The 20082-nt window shown below is 34.6% G+C and overlaps 1 protein-coding gene across 6 annotated transcripts in view; it reads left to right on the top strand.

The window, feature by feature from the left end:
- KIAA1109 (KIAA1109 ortholog) overlaps nucleotides 1-20082 on the top strand; it is a 208209-nt gene that overhangs the window by 132070 nt on the left and 56057 nt on the right. For all 6 annotated transcript variants that reach the window (XM_032412767.1, XM_032412766.1, XM_032412772.1 and 3 more), the window contains 4 exons: nucleotides 4173-4417; nucleotides 7251-7356; nucleotides 13368-13465; nucleotides 14166-14351. In XM_032412767.1, the coding sequence (XP_032268658.1) occupies nucleotides 4173-4417; nucleotides 7251-7356; nucleotides 13368-13465; nucleotides 14166-14351 (635 nt within the window). The remainder of the gene's footprint in view (nucleotides 1-4172; nucleotides 4418-7250; nucleotides 7357-13367; nucleotides 13466-14165; nucleotides 14352-20082) is intronic.

Genomic DNA, 20082 nt, shown 5'->3' on the forward strand with positions numbered 1-20082 from the left:
TAATTGGAAGATTTTTTGCTGTACATTTTGTTTGAGATTCATCTGTTCATTCATGTATCTGTGGTTCATTCATTTTTCACTGAAACCTAATAGTCCAGTATGTGATTATATTACAGTTTATCTACTCTACTATTGATGGACCTTTGGCTCATTTTATATTTTGCTTTTACAGTTGTTCTCACACACATCTCTTGGTACATGTGCACGAGTTCCTCAAGGATATTTACTTAGGAGTGGTACAGCTAGACTGTAGGGTAAATACATCTTCAGTTTTATTAGAAAGTACAAAACTGGGGTGCCTGGGTGACTCAGTTGGTTAAGCGACTGCCTTCGGCTCAGGTCATGATCCTGGAGTCCCAGGATTGAGTCCCTCATCGGGCTCCCTGCTCAGCAGGGAGTGTGCTTCTTCCTCTGACTCTCCCCCCTTTCATGCTCTCTCTCTCTATCTCATTCTCTCTCTCAAATAAATAAAATCTTTAAAAAAAAAAGTACAAAACTGTTTTCCAAAGTATTTGTGTTCACCAGTATTTACTGTCCTTCCAGTATTAAATGAGAGTTCCCATTATTCCACATCCTTGTCAACATTTCGTATATTCTTTTAAGTTTTTGCTTTGTCTGGTAAATGTGGAATGGTAGCTCATTGGGGTGTTAATTTGTATTTCTGTAATTAAGCTGATTTTTTTTGTTATTAAGATATCCTTATATGTTTTCTTATATGAAGTGCCTCTTGATAGTTATTGTTTTTTGCCCATTTTACCATTGAATCATTTGTATTTTTTTTTGTTCACAGGAATTCTTTATATGTTTTATATGTTAAACTTTTAATATTATAAGTTTAACATACATTGTCATTTCATTAGAGGCTTATTTCACTTGTTGTCTTTTGACCAACAAATATTCTTAGTTTTAAAGTAATTGAATTTACCAGTATTTTCTTGTATGATGTGTATTTTTATATCTTAAATCTTTATCTTCCCAGGATATGAAGCTATTCTCTTATGTTTTCTGTTAAATGTTTTTAAATTTTGCTTTTTAAGTTCTTAATCTATATGGAATTATTTTTTTCTTTAATTTGGTGTGGATTTGTCTAATCAGTTACTGCAGCATCAATTATTGACTGATCTGTCCTTTTTTTCAATTGATACATAGTCCATTATTGTCATCTCTTAAGTGCTGATATATGTGGGGTCTGTTTCAGAGTTCTTTATTATGCTTCATTGGCCTATTTGCACCATTATTGGTGACCTGTTTGCACCACCTATTTACAGTCTCATATTGCTACCTGACATTTCCTTTTTAAAGATTTATCTTGGTTATTTTTAATTACTTTCTCCTTCATATACGTTTTAGAAATCAGTTTCTCAAGTTCTCTGAAAAAGCCTATTTTGATTCTTTTTTTTACCTTTATATTATTTTATTATTAGTTATTTTTTTCTTATGTTATGTTAGTCACCATACATTACATTAGTTTTTGATGTAGTGTTCCGTGATTCATTGTTTGCGTATGACACCCAATGCTCCGTTCAAGAGGGCACGTACTGAATGGAGCCTATTTCGATTCTTATAAGAATTTAATTAAATCCGTAGATTTACTTGGGGAAAATTGACAATATTTTTTTGTGTTTTTGTTTTTATTTTTTTAAAAAAGATTTTATTTATTTACTTGACAGACAACACAAGCAGGGGGAGTGGCAGGCAGAGGGAGAGGGAGAAACAGGCTCCCCGCTGAGCAGGGAGCCCAATGTGGGGCTTGATCCCAGGACCCTAAGATCATGACCTGAGACAAAGTCAGACGCTTAACCAACTGAGCCACCCAGGCAGAGAATGGACAATATTGATTAATACCGAGAATTGATGCAGTATTTAACCCTTCTATTCTTGAATATGTTCTTCTTTGTCTCTTTAGGTCTTCTTCAGTGTTTTTCTGCAAAGTTTAAAATTTTTCAACCAAAGGTTTTTGTGCTTCTGTTACAAAATATATTTATTTGCATAGATTCCTAGGTACCTTATGTTATTGTTATTGTTGTTTAGTTACTATGAATGGGATATTTTGTAAAATGGCATTTTCTAAACTGGTGGTGAGATATACAAATACGTTTGATTCTTTTATGTTAATTTTATACTCAGCACCATAGTAAACTTTTTTTTTATTGCCAATAAGATTCTTTGGAGTTTCCTAGGTAGATACTTGTACCATGTGTAAATGATACTTTTGTTTCTTCCTTTCCAGTCTTTAAGAATTTTTATTTCTTTTTCTTATTGTGCTTCTGCTACAATGTTCAGAAAAGGGTATTGTGGGCATCCTTGTCTTACTCTTATTTCTTAAGGGAATCAATATTTCATCAATGAATGTGATGTTTGCTGTAAGGTTTTGCTAGATTCCCTTTATCAGGTTAAGAAAATTGACTTCTATTCCTAGTGTGCTAAGAGTTTCTATGAAGAAAAATTGGTGAATAGTATCAGATGCTTTTTTCTACATCTATTGAAATTAAAATGTTTTTTCTCCTTTATACCATTAACATAAGTTGTATTACCAATTTAAAAATGTGCATACATTGGCATATATAAATATGTACTCATATGTATTTATATATATTTACATGTATGTCTTTATTCCTACTTTTAGCATTTTAACTTTTCTTTATAGAGAGGGATTTTTCTGAACATCTAGGTCTTTCTGTTACTAGAAAGAGAAGCACTATGAAGGGAGCTTCCAGATTTGACAGAGTCAGAAGTATTAGGGCCTTCAGATATTGGCCTGACAATAAATTAGACTCATCTTGGTCATTTATTCAGGGCATCCATGAAATGTAAGACTCAATAGAGACAGTAAGTCAAAAGCCAAATAGGCAGTTGGAACTAGGAAGAAATGAATATTTAGGAGCAAAGTAAATGTACTATCAAATATCAAATTAGTTCTTCTTGAAATGAAGGAGAGGGACAAAAATAGTAAAAGAATGGCTATACTAGTGATAAGGGATGACCTGAGGCCTAGGATTACTTCAATCTTGATGTTTTTATTTGGTAATGCTGGTGATAGTAGTAGAAATTTTAATTTCTGTGGTAGCCCCCCACCCTTTGCATCCTGCAAGTGATGGTCACTGAATCTGCCTAGTTGGAGTTAGTAAGAGAAGATCAGAGCAGTCATGATCCATCTGGCCATTCATAGTTGCATGCAACGTTTGGTGAAAGAGCTTTTTTCTGTTTATGCCTAACTCATTCCAATTATAAACATCATTGTATAGTTAGTGAATAGCAAATGTAACATACAGGAGTGATCTTTTACTAGTATTTTGAAAAAAGAGAATTATTTCTGGCACAATTGAGAACACTAGGAATATTTATTAAATTATAATATGTATGTAGGCAAAATAGGCTATTTAATGATGTTTGAGTGGAGAGAATTGGTAACATATAGAACGGTGTAAGACTTGGTTGGTTGGAAAGGAGCGCATATGTATATACAATGGGCAATGATAGATCTTGATTTTAACAGGGCTTCTTCTACTCCTTAATGCCTTCATAAACAGCTGGAGAAATATGGCTCGAATAACGGTATAGGTTGTACATTTATAATTATTTGAACAACTGCATGCCAAATTGTTGATTTAAGTGTTTAGAACCAACAGTAGTTTTAGTAAACTAAAACTCATACCATGTCCCTATTTGGTATATGGTCCTGTTAATAATTATTGTTAAGGTAAAAAATACATGTGTTTGCATAATTTTATACCTGATGAATGTTTTCAATGAGTACAATGATTTGACAGTTTTCACTATTTCCTTCCATACTGAATCAGGATCAGGAGGCTAGTTGTTAGGTGCTAACTTCTCTGTTAATAAAGCAGAATGAATGTGAATATGGATTAGAATTTTTTTTTACACTTAATTTCTCTTGTTATAACTCTTCTGTGATAAGGGCAGTTTCTTTCTGTTCTACTTTCTATGAAATAAAGAACATTTGTAGGTGTTTCTCTGGCACCTAGTCGGCTTAATAAATAATACTTGCTGGCTTAATAGTACTGACTGATTCTTTATAGTACTCGTAAATATATATATAAGGATTTATTTTATTTGGGATATGTATGCATTTTTTTAGAAACCAATTTTTTGAACAAAGGAGTGAATGAGCACCTGAACAAACAAACAATAACTTTTCTTATTTCTTACAGGTGCACAGACCAGGTTTACATTTGAGCTGCCAAATCACAGATTACGTTTTACTTCGAAAGTTTCTGCCACAGATATGTCAACCATTCCTCCTTCTGCCAGTCTCAACCTTCCTCCTGTTACTATGTCAGGGAAATATATAATGGAAGAACATGATAGTTATTCAGATCAGGTGTGGAGTATTGATGAACTACCTTCTAAACAAGGGTACTATTTACAGGGAAATTATCTACGTTGTGTGGCAGAAGTAAGTCTACTTTTTAATTTTCTTATGCTTTGTCATTTAGAAGTCTTTAAGTTTTAGGTGTACCAAACTTTTAAGACAAATCATTATATCATTTATCCTCACAGAATTTTATACCAAATTTGGGGTGTATGTATGTACACATGTGTGTATATATCTGTCTCTCTATAGTTTCATGTAAATATGCTTTTTTTATTAGTCATGTTTGAATTTGTATTTCGTATATTAGATTTCATATCCATCTCTTGAATACTTTATGGTTCATTTGACTATAAAAAAACTAATAGCATTTATATGCATTGACTTGTATAATACTTAAATCAATCCTAAGAGGCAGATATATTTGTTCTCATTTTGTAAGTGAAAAAACTGCGCTTTCAGGAGGTTACATGATTCATCAGGAATACATAATTATTAATCTTTTTTTCATAATTATTAACAATCTACAGGTCATACAAATAAAATACAGTTAAATTCAGACTAATTTCTTTACTAAGGGAAGTTGAAAACCAGCATACCTAATTCCATCATTTTTTCACTATAATTTATATTGGTACAACTGTCATAAGTTTAAAAAACCTTCCCATACATATTTTTTACTTGATTTGTGGTAAGCAGGTCATCTGTTATTATACTAATTTAATATAGTAGAAAATTGAAGCTGAGAGAAATTAAATAACTTTCCCTAAATCTTTCCACTATCAAATGAGCAATGTAGGATTCATACACAGGGCTGTCTCTCAGCTTGCTTTGTCAGTTTTTCAGAAACAATTGCAACTTTATCAAAAAGCAGTTTTCTTTTTTTTAAATTTTATTTTATTATGTTAGTCACCATACATTACATCATTAGTTTTTGATGGTAGTGATCCATGATCCATTGATTGCATATAACACCCAGTGCTCCATTCAATACTTGCCCCTCCTTAATACCCATCACCGGGCTAACCCATCCCTCTACCCCTGCACCCCCCTAAAACCCTCAGTTTTTTTCTCAGAGTCCATAGTCTTTCATGGTTCGTCTCTCCCTCCGATTTCCCCCCCTTCATTTTTCCCTTCCTACTATCTTCTTTTTTTTTTTTTAACATATAATGTATTATTTGTTTCAGAGGTACAGATCTGTGATTCATCAGTCTTACACAATTCACAGTGCTCACCATAGCATATATCCTCCCCAATGTCCATCACCCAGCAGCCCCCATCCCTCCCACCCCCCACCACTCCAGCAACCCTCAGTTTGTTTCCTGAGATTAAGAGTCTCTTATGGTTTGTCTCCCTCTCTGGTTTCATCTTGTTTCATTTTTTTCCTCCCTTCCCTTATGATCCTCTGTCTTGTTTCTCAAATTCCTCATATCAGTGAGATCATATGATACTTGTCTTTTTCTGATTGACTTATTTTGAAAAAGCAGTTTTCTAACTATTTCTTTTATAAGTTTTATTCTCTAGAATGTGAAGCATGTGTGAGAATACTCTTTGAGTTCTTTGCTAGAAATATTACAGCTATGGGAGATATTTAATTTAAGTCTGGTTTACCTTCTTTTTTTTTTTTTGTTTATTTTTTTTATTATGTTATGTTAGTCACCATACAGGTTTACCTTCTTTAGATGCTGCTTACCCTAGCACCTCTCTAAAAGTTGTGATTTCTTTAGGTGAAAAATGAGTGTACAAATAAAATAGTGTACAAGATTCTAGAAGTCCGATACTTATTTAAAAGGTAGATTATAAAGCATATTTCATTTGTGCTTTCTATTCTGAAAAAGAAGTGCTTCAAACTCTAGTTTAGCAATACTATTCTTAGTGCCTTATTTGACAGAAAATAAAACAAATCTGATGTAGTATGTTGCATAATTCCTTACTGATACTAGCTATTAGAAAGGTATAAAGTTTGTAATTGGGGAAGAACACAATCCCAGATTTGCTAAGAATGCAGTTAATTAAAAACTCTTGAAAGAATCTAAAGTTGCATTCCTCAAACAGTTGCCTGTTTTACTATGGCTTATGGCTTGAAATAAATACACATGAAAATCATCTTAGCCCATTCTGTACTATACTATACAAAATAAAAAGCGGCTAGTGCAACTTAGACTTTATGTAACTTCTCATTTAAGTAAAGACTACTAAATCTGTTTTGCTTTATTTTTGATCAAAATATGAATGCTAACGAAGTGGTAAATTTGAAGCATTTGCCTTACTCATAAGGGTGTTTCAATCTGTCTTTACTATAATACTCAACTTCAATTAGGACCTGCTTTCTATTTAATCTATTAATTCTTCCCAGAAATCTTATGCTTTATACTAATTATAGGGCATATATTAAAGCTGATTGAGTATATCTGATTTGCTATTTCATGCGAAGTAAGCCTCTTGAGAGCCATGATTTTGTTTTTATTCATAGCTATATCCTTAGCATCTAACAAGGTACACAAAGTAGATGGTCAATAAATATTTGAATGTGCAAATAAATTTACTTTCATGTGTATTAATACTTGTCCATGTTTCTAACAATATGATAGTAGTCATTGAAAATAAATACCATTCTAGACAAAATTTCAGTTTTGAAATTAGCAGGTTACATAAATTATAAATTTCATTCACTTTTGAAAGATAGAAAAAGACTCTTTATTGGCCACTGTTATTAAAAAAAATTAAGGAATGGCCCATAATAATGTCAGACCAGTAAATGTTGGGCAATCTGAATATTCTTTAACCTTTTTTCGAAGAATATGTAGATAATTCATTGTTTTTCTTCAGAGTTTGGGATGACCTATGTGAGCAAAAGACGTAGTTACAACAAATACAGTCAGTATTGTTAATCTAATATTCTGATTTTGTTTGACAGGTTGGTTCCTTCGAACATAATCTCACAACTGATCTTCTAAACCACTTGGTATTTGTACAGAAAGTGTTCATGAAGGAAGTTAATGAAGTAATACAGAAAGTTTCTGGTAAGATAATCTAGTACCTTGTAATATAGAATATATGATTTTTATTCTCATCGGCTACATGATATTCCATTTATCTGTGGTATAAGTATTGATCCTATCATTTAGATATAGTTGTTGAGTCATTCCCTAAAAACTCTTTTCCTTTTCTGGCTTTTCCACCTACAGATTCTTTTGCTTATTACTTTGTCATGTGTAATATATACATTGATGATTTATAAACTTCACAAAGCTCCTTTATGCTTTCTCCCCCACCCCCACAAAAAGAGCTAATAGTGTATGTCTATTAACCAAACTAATCTTACTCATTTGGGAACAAGATTTAGATCAATATAAGATTTTTTTTTTTAATATGATGACTCTGCTTGTTGCCTGGTAAATCATCTGTAGCAACCCTTGTCATATTTTTGCTGTGCATCAGGAGTAGATTACAAATGAGCGTCTTAATCACAGCTTTACATTTAAACAGGAAATATATGTTTGATTTAAAAAATGTTTAACTGACCTTTAATTCACAAGATAAAGTATCAAGAGGTATTAGGATGGAAAATAAGTTGACTCTGCATAAGAATTCTCGAGGCTAAATATTTCCAGTATGGATATAATCATGTTAAAATAATAGTGAAAGCCACATCTATAAATTGCCATCAAGAGGAAATTCCTCCATGTTGATGAATAAATTCATTCATTTAACTGATTTATTGAGTAAGTATCTGAGTATTCAGTTATAATTTTAATGAATCCTGTGAATGGCAAGAACAGTGTGCTGGGTCTGTGTCAGAGGAGAAGCTAATATAGTTTAAGAAATCAGAAAAGGCTATGCAGAGGAAGTCATATTCCCAAACCTCATAAGTGAAATCTATTTGGCAAGAAAGGAGAGGTAGAGAGATGCAGGCAGAGCTTATGGACAAGTATTCGATAAGGCCCCAAAGGGGGACAAATCTCATTGCAGTAGGGAATTAAATTATATAGTACCCATGTGAACAACAGATTTTCCTGATTCTCGTGAGCTGCTTCTGATTTTATCTGAAGTCAGGAAACTACTAAATGATTACATTGAAGAAGCTCAGTAGAGCTATAGAATTTCACGAGTTAAGTTGTGAAAAATCAGATCAATTGGTAGCTTTGGAATTTTTCTGAAAGTGGTTGAATACAAACCATTAAGGAAGAAAAAAAAATAAATAGCAAAGCCCTTTCTGCCACTGAAGGTGCCTGTATTTGGGCAATATACAGAAGTTTTGATGTGGCCCATTTACCTGGTTAAAATCACGTTAGAACATTGAGATATAGAAGTTCAGAATATTTTAAGCTGGTAAATTTTTATTAGTTCTATAGAATATTTTCAAGTCTGTTATTGCTGAATATGTATAATGAAAAAATATATAGACTCTTAAAGTAACTAATTTTGTATCTTTCATGGTTAAAAAGCTAGCATTATAGAGTTCTAATATCAGACTGGCACTATAAGTTGCCCTTAAGGTGGTTTTGATGAAAGAGAAAGGCTTTTCTTAACCTTCAGATTACAGTCAATGAGGAGTTACAAGTATATCCCTAGGTCTATGAAGAATGAACTGGAAAAGAAGACTAGAAATTAATATTCTAACCATGAAGATTTACTAATCACTGTGAAGAATTCAGAGATAAGATTCTGATACTAAAGTCATTTAGTGGCTAGGTTTGATCCCTGAACCATTCCTTCCTGACTATAGAGTGAACTCTAGGAAAATGGCTGAAAGTAAGTCATTTATCATCTAGCTGGCCCCAGGACCTCATGGAGCAGAGATTTTACAAAACTGGAGAGTGTAATATTTTATTGAGAGGGAATACTTTGAACCCTTGTAGCCAAGTTTCTTAGTATTCTAATCTCTGTATTGCTTCCCTACTCTCCCATAATCTTCATAGTTATTGTCCTTATTTCTTTGTTTCTTACACCTTTTCCTCATGCTTTTCCTTAATATTACAGCTAGCTCTAGGACATTTTCTAGGACAGCAGTCATCAAGTTTGTTAGTAAAATTCTTTTTTTGAGGAATCAGTTCTTCTAATCTTATTGTCCATGGACTCCCTGGGTTTTAGAAAGATGTAGGTAAGCACTGACCTAGTAAACAGAAGAGATTTAGTTTTGAATATGGACAGCCATCTTAGAAACAGTGGAATGCTCAACCTAAGCTTATATGCTGGAACATAAAGACACTTGCAATTTTATCCTTGTTAACTACTACAATTGACAACTTTTCATTTAAAAAAATGTTTTGGTACAGGAAAAAAAAAAAGAAACATATAAGGAGGTTACCTTCTGAGAATTGGTCCAGTTATATATTTAATTCATCATGAGGTAAAAAACTGTGGAGTTGATATGACTAATAGTGTCTCTGATATTTCTATAAGCTAAAATTATTGTACAGTATATTTTGTAAGAGGCAGAGCTCTTGCTTTTAAATTTTAAGAAAAAAAATTGCTGTGACTGGTTAAAAGATATTCAAGGCAGTGATCAAAAAAAAACAGTTTTTTTAAAAATAAACTTATTAGAGCAATTTTTGGTCCATAGCAAATTGAGCGAAAGTTACAGAGATTTCCCAGGTATCTCCTGCCCCCAGTCATGTATAGCCTGGCCCATTGTCAACATCCCCCACCAGAGTTACAACTGATGAATCTGCATTGGCACATCATTATCATCCAAAGTTCATCTTTTCCATTAGGGTTCACTTTTGTTGTTGTACACTCTGTGGGTTTAGACAAATGAATAATGACATGTATAGTATCCTACAGAGTAGTTTCACTGCCCTAAAACTTCTCAGTGCTCCACCTATTTATCCCTCCGTTGGTCGCTTCCACGTTTTGGCAATTATGAATAAAGCTACTGTAAACATCTGTATGCAAGTTTTTGTGTGGACATAAGTTTTCAGCTCCTTTGGATCATAACCAAGGAGTATGACTGCTGGATTATATGGTAAGAATATGTTTAATTTCATAGGAAACTACCAAAAGTCTTCCAAAGTAACTATACCGTTTTGCATTCTCACCAGGAATGAATGAGGGATCTTGCTGCTCCATATACTCATCAGCATTTGGTGTTGTCAGTGTCCCAAATTTTGGCTATTCTAATGGGTTTGTAGTGGTATCTTAGTATTTTTTAATTTTCATATCCTGATGATACGATGATACTCTGTAAAGGATCTTTTCTTGTGCTTATTTGCCATCGATGTATCTTCTTTGGTGAGGTGTCTGTTAAGGTCTTTGGCCCATTTTTTAATCACGTTGTTTGTTTTCTTGTTGAGTTTTAAGAGCTCTTTGCATATTTTAGACAACAGTCCTTTATCAAATGTATCTTTTGGAAATATTTTCTCCCAGTTTTGGCTTGTCTTCTCATTCTCTTGACATCGTCTTTTGTAGAGCAGAAGTTCTTAATTTTAGTGAAGTACAGTTTATCAATTCTTTCTTTCATATATCTTGCCTTTGGTGTTGCATCTAAAAAGTCATCACCATATGGAAGGTTATTTAGGTTTTCTTTTATGTTATTTTATACGACTTTTATAGTTTTGCATTTTACATTTAGGTCTGTGATCCATTTTGAGTTAATTTTTGTGAAGGGTATAAGGTCTATGTCTAGATCCATTTCTTTGCATGTGGATATCCAATTATCCTAGCACCATCTATTGAAAAGACTGTCTTTCCTTCATTGCATTGCCTTTGCTTCTTTGTCAAAGATCAGTTCACTGTATGGGTCTATTTTTAGGCTTTCCATTTTGTTCCACTGATGTATTATTTGTCGATTCTTTCACCAGTCCCACACTGCCTTGATTACTGTAGCTTGTAGTCTTGAAGTCAGATAGTGTCAGTGCTCTAGCTTTGTTCTCCTTCAATACTGTGTTGGCTATTCTGGGTCTTTTGTCTCTCCATACACACTTTAGAATCAGTTTGTTGATATCCACAAAATAACTTGCTAGGATTTTGATTGGGATTACATTGAATTTAAAACTGAAATTGGGAAGAATTGACATCTTGACAACATTGAGTTTTCCTGTCTATGAACGTGAAATACCTCTCCATTTATTTAGTTCTTTTTTGATACCATTCCTCAGAATTTTGTAGTTTTCCTCATATAGATCTTATACATATATTGTTAATTTATCCCTGATTAACTTAATTAATTTAATTTTTTGTGGTGCTAATGTAAATGGCATTGTGTATTTAATTTCAAATTCTACTCTTCATTGCTGGTATATAGGAAAGTGATTGACCTTTATATATTATTAACCTTGTATCCTGCAACTTGCAATAATCCCTTATTGGTTCCAGCAGGTTTTTTTGTCAGTTCTTTCAGATTTTCCACATATATAATCTTGTCATTTGTGAACAAAGACAATTTTATTTTCTTCTTCCCAATCTCTATACCTTTTATTTCCTTTTCTTGTATTATTGCATTAGCTAGGACTTTCCATATGATGTTGAACAGGAATGGTAAGAGGAGTCATCCTTGCCTTGTACTTTATCTAAGTAGGAAAGTTTCAGGCTTTTCACCATTGAGCATATGATTTTAACTATAGATTTTTGTAGATATTATCAAATTGAGGAAATTTTCCTCTATTCCTTTTTACTGAGAGTTTTTATTATGAATGGGTGTTGGATTTTTGTGAAATGCTTTTTCTGCATCTTTTTTTTTAAGTTTATTTTTTATTTAAGTAATCTCTACACCCAACATGGGTCTTGAACTCATGCCCCAAGATCAAGAGTTGCATGCTCTTCGGGCGCCTGCGTGGCTCAGTGGGTTAAGAGTCTGCCTTCGGCTCAGGTCATGATCCCAGGGTCCTGGGATTGAGTCCCACATCAGGCTCCCTGCTCTGTGGGGAGCCTGCTTCTCCCTCTCCCACTCCCCCTGCTTGTGTTCCCTCTCTTGCTGTATCTCTCTCTGTCAAATAAATAAATAAAATCTTTAAAAAAAAAAAAAAAAAGAGTTGCATGCTCTTCCAACTGAGCCAGCTAGGTGCCCCTTTTTCTGCATCTCTTGATAAGACCATGTGATTTTTTACAAGGATTGTGATGGGTTGCATTAATTTGGTTGCCTAGTAGGAGAAAACTTCCTATCCCATGTATATATGCTCCCTGGGATGATGCTAAACTCAACATACATACAAAAATATTAATCATTTTAAGATGGAAAATTTAAAAGATAAACAATTTTCTTTTCGTCAAGGGGACGAAAAGTGGAAATAGAAGGTAAACATTAAAATATTAGAATTATTGGGGTGCTTGGGTGGCTCAGTTGTTAAGCATCTGCCTTTGGCTCAGGTCATGATCCCAGGGTCCTGGGATCGAGCCCCGCATCAGGCTCCCTGCTCAACAGGAAGCCTGCTTCACCCTCTTCCACTCCCCCTGCTTGTGTTCCCTCTCTCACTCTCTTTCTCTGTCAAATAAATAAAATCTTTAAAAAAAAAAAAAAAAAAAAAAATATTAGAATTATTTCATGGATGCCACATTGCCGAGGCAACAAATGATAGGAACTCTACCCCAGGGTTCCCTGCCTCATTTTTTTTTTTTTTTTAATTTGTAGGACAAACCTTTGCTGTAACACTCTTTATTATGAGCATGCATTACCTTATTTTTAAAATTTCACCACCTTTATTTATTCTTTTATTCTTTTTTGTTTGCAGCACATCTAAATGTAAACAACAAAGTTCACATTTTTGATTGAAGAAATTAGTCCAATTTACTTTTTTCCCCTCAAATACATTTTCTGAGATATATAATTACATTTGTTTAATTATATACATAATGTTTTTAGTCCTTATAAAATGTTCTTAATAAATACCTATCTATATATGCAGTATTATCCCTAACATATATATATATATATATCTGTATCAGTGAAATGTAACATGGCTACAGTTCCCTATTAAGGATTGAGTTAATGATTAGAAAAAAAATAACTGTTTTATCTTTTTTTAAATGCACAAAATAATTATTATTTTCCTCTTAAAGTGATTGCCCCAGACCCTCAATTACTTAATCTGTTTAGGTGGGGAGCAGCCTATTCCTCTTTGGAATGAACATGATGGAACAGCAGATGGAGATAAGCCTAAAATTCTGCTCTATTCCCTGAACTTGCAGTTTAAGGTAACATATAAGTAATTACACTTTTCAAAGTATTTTTCTAAGTATTTAATGTATTCTAGTTATAGGAAATTCATATGATACATAAATGTGCAAGTAGAAAATAAAAATGACATATGACCGCATCCACTCAAGAGAAAAAGCATTAGCAATTGAATGCCCTTTAGGACTATTTCTCTTTGTATTTTTATATATGCATATATTTATTACATTTTAGAAGCCTTGAATACCTTTCCATGCCAGAACATATAGATCAACTTTATCTTCCTGAATAGCTATTTATTATACAGTTGCTGGTAAATATTTTTATTTTTTTCTAATTATTACAGTTATAAGTTACTCTGTAAGAAATACTTTGTACATTTGTCCAATTAACAATAATACCTTAATAGAAACCTTAATGTTTCCAGTACTTAAGATATCAGTGTTAAAAATACTATTACCAAATAGTTAACTATAATTAATGTATTTAACTCATGAACAATTCAGATGTTAAATACAAAATGTTAAAATGAAATTTAAATGCTAAAAAATTCCCTACTAATATGAGAAATTAAAGAATGTTGCCAGTTTTATCAGCTTATTAGATAGCCCATATGTGTTATAAAATGTGGCTATTTTATCATATTGAAAGATTTCATTTGAGTGAGTGCCTATTGTTGATTTAAGATTCTTTTTTTCCTCCTAACATATAATCTGCTAGGGTATTCAAGTAACAGCTACTACTCCATCAATGAGAGCTGTCAGATTTGAAACTGGATTGATAGAGCTGGAACTTTCGAATCGACTTCAAACTAAAGCTTCACCAGGGAGTAGCAGCTATCTGAAACTGTTTGGTAAATGCCAAGTGGATTTAAATCTGGCATTAGGACAAATTGTCAAACATCAAGTGAGTACAGAATATGCTGATATTAGAATTTTGGCTTTTAAATTTTGTATATCAATTTGAACTACTTGAAATATTACTATACTTTAAAAAAGTATTTAACATTCCTAAAATTTCTAATTGTAAATTGGAGTGAAACCTCATTTAAGAAGGCCTTTACAATTTTAGTTTGTCATTTCATTGTTTTTGGGTGGTATATTGCTACAGTTTAGTGCAAATGCAGTCACATGAAGCTTAATTCAGCATCTTCAATTCCTCTTGATTTTGTTAAGAATTATTTTTTTATTTCAGCATTTTGAACTAACTTTGGTCAGTTCTTAAAATGTCACTAAGTTTCTTAGCTGCCCTGTTTAACATTGACAAGTTTTGCATACCGTAATGTTAAACATAGAAATTTTACATATGCCAGGTTTTACACATGTATGTGCATATATGTTACACATATATGTGTGCATGTGTATATATGTCTATACATATATGTATATATATGTATAGAAAGTTTTACACCTATATACACACATAGAGCAATAAATCAGATTCTATTTTATAAAAATATAATTTTCACACCTCATTGGAGCATTTTTTGTTATTGTTTTTATTTTGCTAGAAATTATTATGTAGATTTTAACCTTTTTCCTTCATTTGAAGAACTGATTAAAAGAATACCAGTCATACTTTCAAAATTGAATGGCTATATTAAAGATTACATGGAATAAATGAAGAAAAATTTTTTGCCATCTTTAGAAAAACAGTAATTTTTTCCAAGTGGAAACACATGTTGAGAGGAAAAAGGATCTAATTATCTTGAAACAGTTAATATGTTGACATTAAAAATATGGACCTCAGTCTGGGGGGGAGAAGCAAGATGGCAGAGGATTAGGAGACCTAAATTTCGTCTGGTCCCAGGAATTCAGCTAGATAGGGATCAAACCATTCTGAACACCTATGAACTCAACAGGAGATCAAAGAAAAGAATAGCAGCAACTCTCTGAACAGAAAAGCAACCACTTTCTGGAAGGTAGGACACGCGGAGAACTGAATCCAAGCGATCTTTGGGAAGATAGATGGTGGGGGAGGGGGCCTCTGTCAGTGCTACTGGCGCGTGATAGAGCAGCAGAGCACAAAATCGGAACTTTTAGAAGTCTGCTCCGCTGAGGGACGTAGCTCCAGTGGCTAAGCGGGGGGTGGAACCCTCGCTGGGACAGTGTGGTTTCAGGACCCTCAGGGTCACAGAAAGACCGGGGGTGCCTGAGTGTGGCAGAGCTCCCAGGTATTGGAGCGGGGAAGTGGGCTGCAGAGACGGAGCCGAGGAGTGGGCTCACAACTCGGGGTTGCCATTAACCGTGATCCGTGACACAGTCAGGCCACTGCTCTTCCAGCAGGGACCCAACAAGTGGCAGACCCGGGGAGACTCCCCTTCCTCCCCCGGGAGGAGCGGTGTCGGAGCGCACGGCAGGGATCTTCTGGGTTTGGAGACTCCACATGGGGTCGTGTGCCAGAGATAGAAATGCTCGGTGACAGGCCGGGTGAGCACGGAGTGCCACCGGAGACCGGGGAGATGGGAGTGATTGACTGCTTTTCTCTGGGGGCACACTGAGGAGTGGGCCCCCGAGCTCTCGACTCTTCTGGGGTGGAGATTGGGAGGCCACCATTCTCACTCTCGTCCTCCAAAGCGTACAGAAAGCTTGCAGGGAACAAAAGTTCCGAGAGCAAACCCGAGCACATTACTTAGCCTGGCTCCTGGCAAGGGCAGGGCAATTCCGCACCCCTGCAAAAACATTTGAGAACCACTGCAGTAGGCCCCTCCCCCAGAAGATCAGCAAGAACAGCCAGCCAAGACCAAGTTTACTGATCAGTGAGAACAGCAGAACGCCAGCACTAGGGGAATACAGCACATACAATTCATGGCTTTTTTCCCCCTGATTCTTTAGTCTTTCAAAGTTAATTTTTTTAATTTTTTTTTTGAATTTTTCTTTTTCCCTTTTTCAACCAACATCTTATCAATCCCTTTTTTAAAAAATCTTTTTTATTTTTCATTATTAGAGTCATATTCTATCCTTTCATAGTAGTTAACGTTATTTTTGGTGTGTGTATATATATATATATATATAAGTTGTTCTCTCTTTAAAATTTTGGTATACAGTTTCTTCTAACAGACCAAAATATACCCTAAATCTGTAGTGTATGGCTTTGTTCTAGTATCCTGCCTGATCACATTCTCTTCCTTTTTTTTTTTTTAATTCCTCTTCTTTCTTTTTTCAACCAACTTCTTATCAATTCCTTTTATAAAATCTTCTATAATTTTCATCTGTATAGTCATATTCCATCCCTTTATCGTATTTACCCTTATTTTTGTACATATATAAGTTTTTCTTTCTTTAAAATTTTGGGAGGCACTTTCTTCTAACAGACCAAAATACACCCAAAATCTAGTGTGTGGCACTGATCTATGCACCAGCCTGATCAAATTGGATCATATTCTTTTTTCTTTTTTTTAATCTTTTTCTTTTTCTTTTTCTTTTTCTTTTTTCTTTCTTTCCCTTTCTTTTTCCCCAGTTTCAGGTCTCTTCTGATTTGTTTAGTGTATATTTTTCTGGGGTCGTTGTTACCCTCTTAGCATTTTGTTCTCTCATTCATCTATTGTCCTCTGGTCAAAATGAGAAGACGGAAAAAAATCACCTCAAAAAAAAGAACAAGAGGCAGTACCGACTGCCAAGGACCTACTCAATACGGACACTGGTTCGATGTCGGACCTAGAGTTCAGAATGATTTTAAAGATACTAGCTGGGCTTGAAAAAAGCATGGAAGATATTAGAGAAACCCTTTCTGGAGAAATAAAAGAACTAAAATCTAAACAAGTCGAAATCAAAAAGACTATTAATGAGGTGCAATCAAAAGTGGAGGTTCTAACTGCTAGGATAAATGAGACAGAAGAGAGAATTAGTGATATAGAAGACCAAATGATGGAAAATAAAGAAGCTGAGAAAAAGAGAGATAAACAACTACTGGATCACGAGGGCAGAATTCGAGAGATAAGTGATACCATAAGACGAAACAATATTAGAATAATTGGGATCCCAGAAGAAGAAGAAAGAGAGAGAGGGGCAGAAGGTATAGTGGAGCAAATTATAGCATAGAACTTCCCTAATTTGGGGAAGGAAACAGGCATCAAAATCCAGGAGGCACAGAGAACCCCCCTCAAAATCAATAAAAATAGGTCAACACCCTGACATCTAATAGTAAAACTGATGAGTCTCAGAGACAAAGAGAAAATCCTGAAAGCAGCTCGGGACAAGAGATCTGTAACCTACAATGGTAGAAACATTAGATTGGCAACAGACCTATCCACAGAGACCTGGCAGGCCAGAAAGGACTGGCATGATATATTCAGAGCACTAAATGAGAGTATTGCAGGGAACTGCAATACATCCAAGAATACTATATCCAGCTAGGCTGTCATTGAAAATAGAAGGAGAGATAAAAAGCTTCCAGGGCAAACAAAAACTAAAGGAATTTGCAAACACGAAACCAGCCCTACAAGAAATATTGAAAGGGGTCCTCTAAGCAAAGAGAGAGCCTTAAAGTAACATAGACCAGAAAGGGACAGACAATATACAGTAACAGTCACCTTACAGGCAATACAATGGCACTAAATTCATATCTTTCAATAGTTACCCTGAATGTAAATGGGCTAAATGCCCCAATCAAAAGACACAGAGTATCAGATTGGGTAAAAAAAAATAAGACCCATCGATATGCTGTCTGCAAGAGACTCATTTTAGACCCAAAGACACCCCCAGATTGAAAGTGAGGGGGTGGAAAACCATTTCCCTTGCGAATGGACACCAAAAGAAAGCTGGGGTGGCAATCCTTATATCAAACAAATTAGATTTTAAACCAAAGACTATAATAAGAGATGAGGAAGGACACTATATCCTACTTAAAGGGTCTATCCAACAAGAAGATCTAACAATTGTAAATATCTATGCCCCTAACATGGTAGCAGCCAATTATATAAGCCAATTAATAACAAAAGCAAAGAAACACATCGACAACAATACAATAATAGTGGGGGACTTTAACACACCCCTCACTGAAATGGACAGATCATCTAAGCAAAAGATCAACAAGGAAATAAAGACTTTAAATGACACACTGGACCAAATGGACTTCACAGATATATTCAGAACATTCCATCCCAAAGCAACAGAATACACGTTCTTCTCTAGTGTCCATGGAACATTCTCCAGAATAGATCACATCCTAGGTCACAAATCAGGTCTCAACCGGTACCAAAAGATTGGGATCATTCCCTGCATGTTTTCAGACCGCAATGCTTTGAAACTAGAACTCAGTCACAAGAGGAAAGTTGGAAAGAACTCAAATACATGGAGGCTAAAGAGCATCCTACTAAAGAATGAATGGGTCAACCAGGAAATTAAAGAAATATTAAAAAAATTCATGGAAACAAATGAAAATGAAAGCACAACTGTTCAAAATCTTTGGGATGCAGCAAAGGCAGTCCTAAGAGGAAAGTATATAGCAATACAAGCCTTTCTCAAGAAACAAGAAAGTCTCAAATACACAACCTAACCCTACACCTAAAGGAGCTGGAGAAAGAACAGCAAATAAAGCCTAAACCCAGCAGGAGAAGAGAAATAATAAAGATCAGAGCAGAAATCAATGAAATAGAAACCAAAAGAACAGTAGAACAGATCAACGAAACTAGGAGCTGGTTCTTTGAAAGAATTAACATGATTGATAAACCCCTGGCCAGACTTATCAAAAAGAAAGGGAAATGACCCAAATCAACAAAATCATGAATGAAAGAGGAGAGATCACAACCAACACCAAAGAAATACAAACAATTATAAGAACATATTATGAGCAACTCTATGCCAGCAAATTAGATAATTTGGAAGAAATGGATGCATTCCTAGAGATGTATCAACTATCAAAACTGAACCAGGAAGAAATAGAAAACCTGAACAGACCTGTAACCACTAAGGAAATTGAAGCGGTCATCAAAAATCTCCTAATAAACAAAAGCCCAGGGCCAGATGGCTTCCCAGGGGAATTCTGCCAAACATTTCAAGAAGAATTAATACCTATTCTTCTGAAACTGTTCCAAAAAATAGAAATTGAAGGAAAACTTCCAAACTCGTTTTATGAGGCCATCATCACCTTGATCCCAAAACCAAAGACCCTATCAAAAAGGAGAATTACAGACCAATATCCTTGATGAACATGGATGCAAAAATTCTCACCAAAATACTAGCCAGTAGGATCCAACAGTACATTAAAAGGATTATTCACCCTGACCAAGTGGGATTTATTCCTGGGCTGCAAGATGGGTTCAATATCCACAAATCAATCAATGTGATACAATACATTAATAAAAGAAAGAACAAGAACCATATGATCCTCTCAATAGGTGCAGAAAAAGCATTTGACAAAGTACAGCATCGTTTCTTGTTCAAAACTCTTAAGGGTATAGGGATAGAGGGTACATACCTCAATATCATAAAAGCCATCTATGAAAAACCCACAGCAAGTATCATTCTCAATGAGGAAAAACTGAGAGCTTTCCCCCTAAGGTCGGGAACACGGCAAGGATGTCCGCTATCACCACTGTTATTCAGCATAGTATTAGAAGTCCTAGCCACAGCAGTCAGATAACAAAAAGAAATCAAAGGCATCTGAATCGGCAAAGAAGAAGTCAAACTCTCACTCT

The sequence above is a fragment of the Phoca vitulina genome, unplaced genomic scaffold, assembly GCF_004348235.1.
Source record: "Phoca vitulina isolate PV1807 unplaced genomic scaffold, GSC_HSeal_1.0 scaffold14, whole genome shotgun sequence".
In the NCBI taxonomy this organism is placed as follows: domain Eukaryota; kingdom Metazoa; phylum Chordata; class Mammalia; order Carnivora; family Phocidae; genus Phoca; species Phoca vitulina.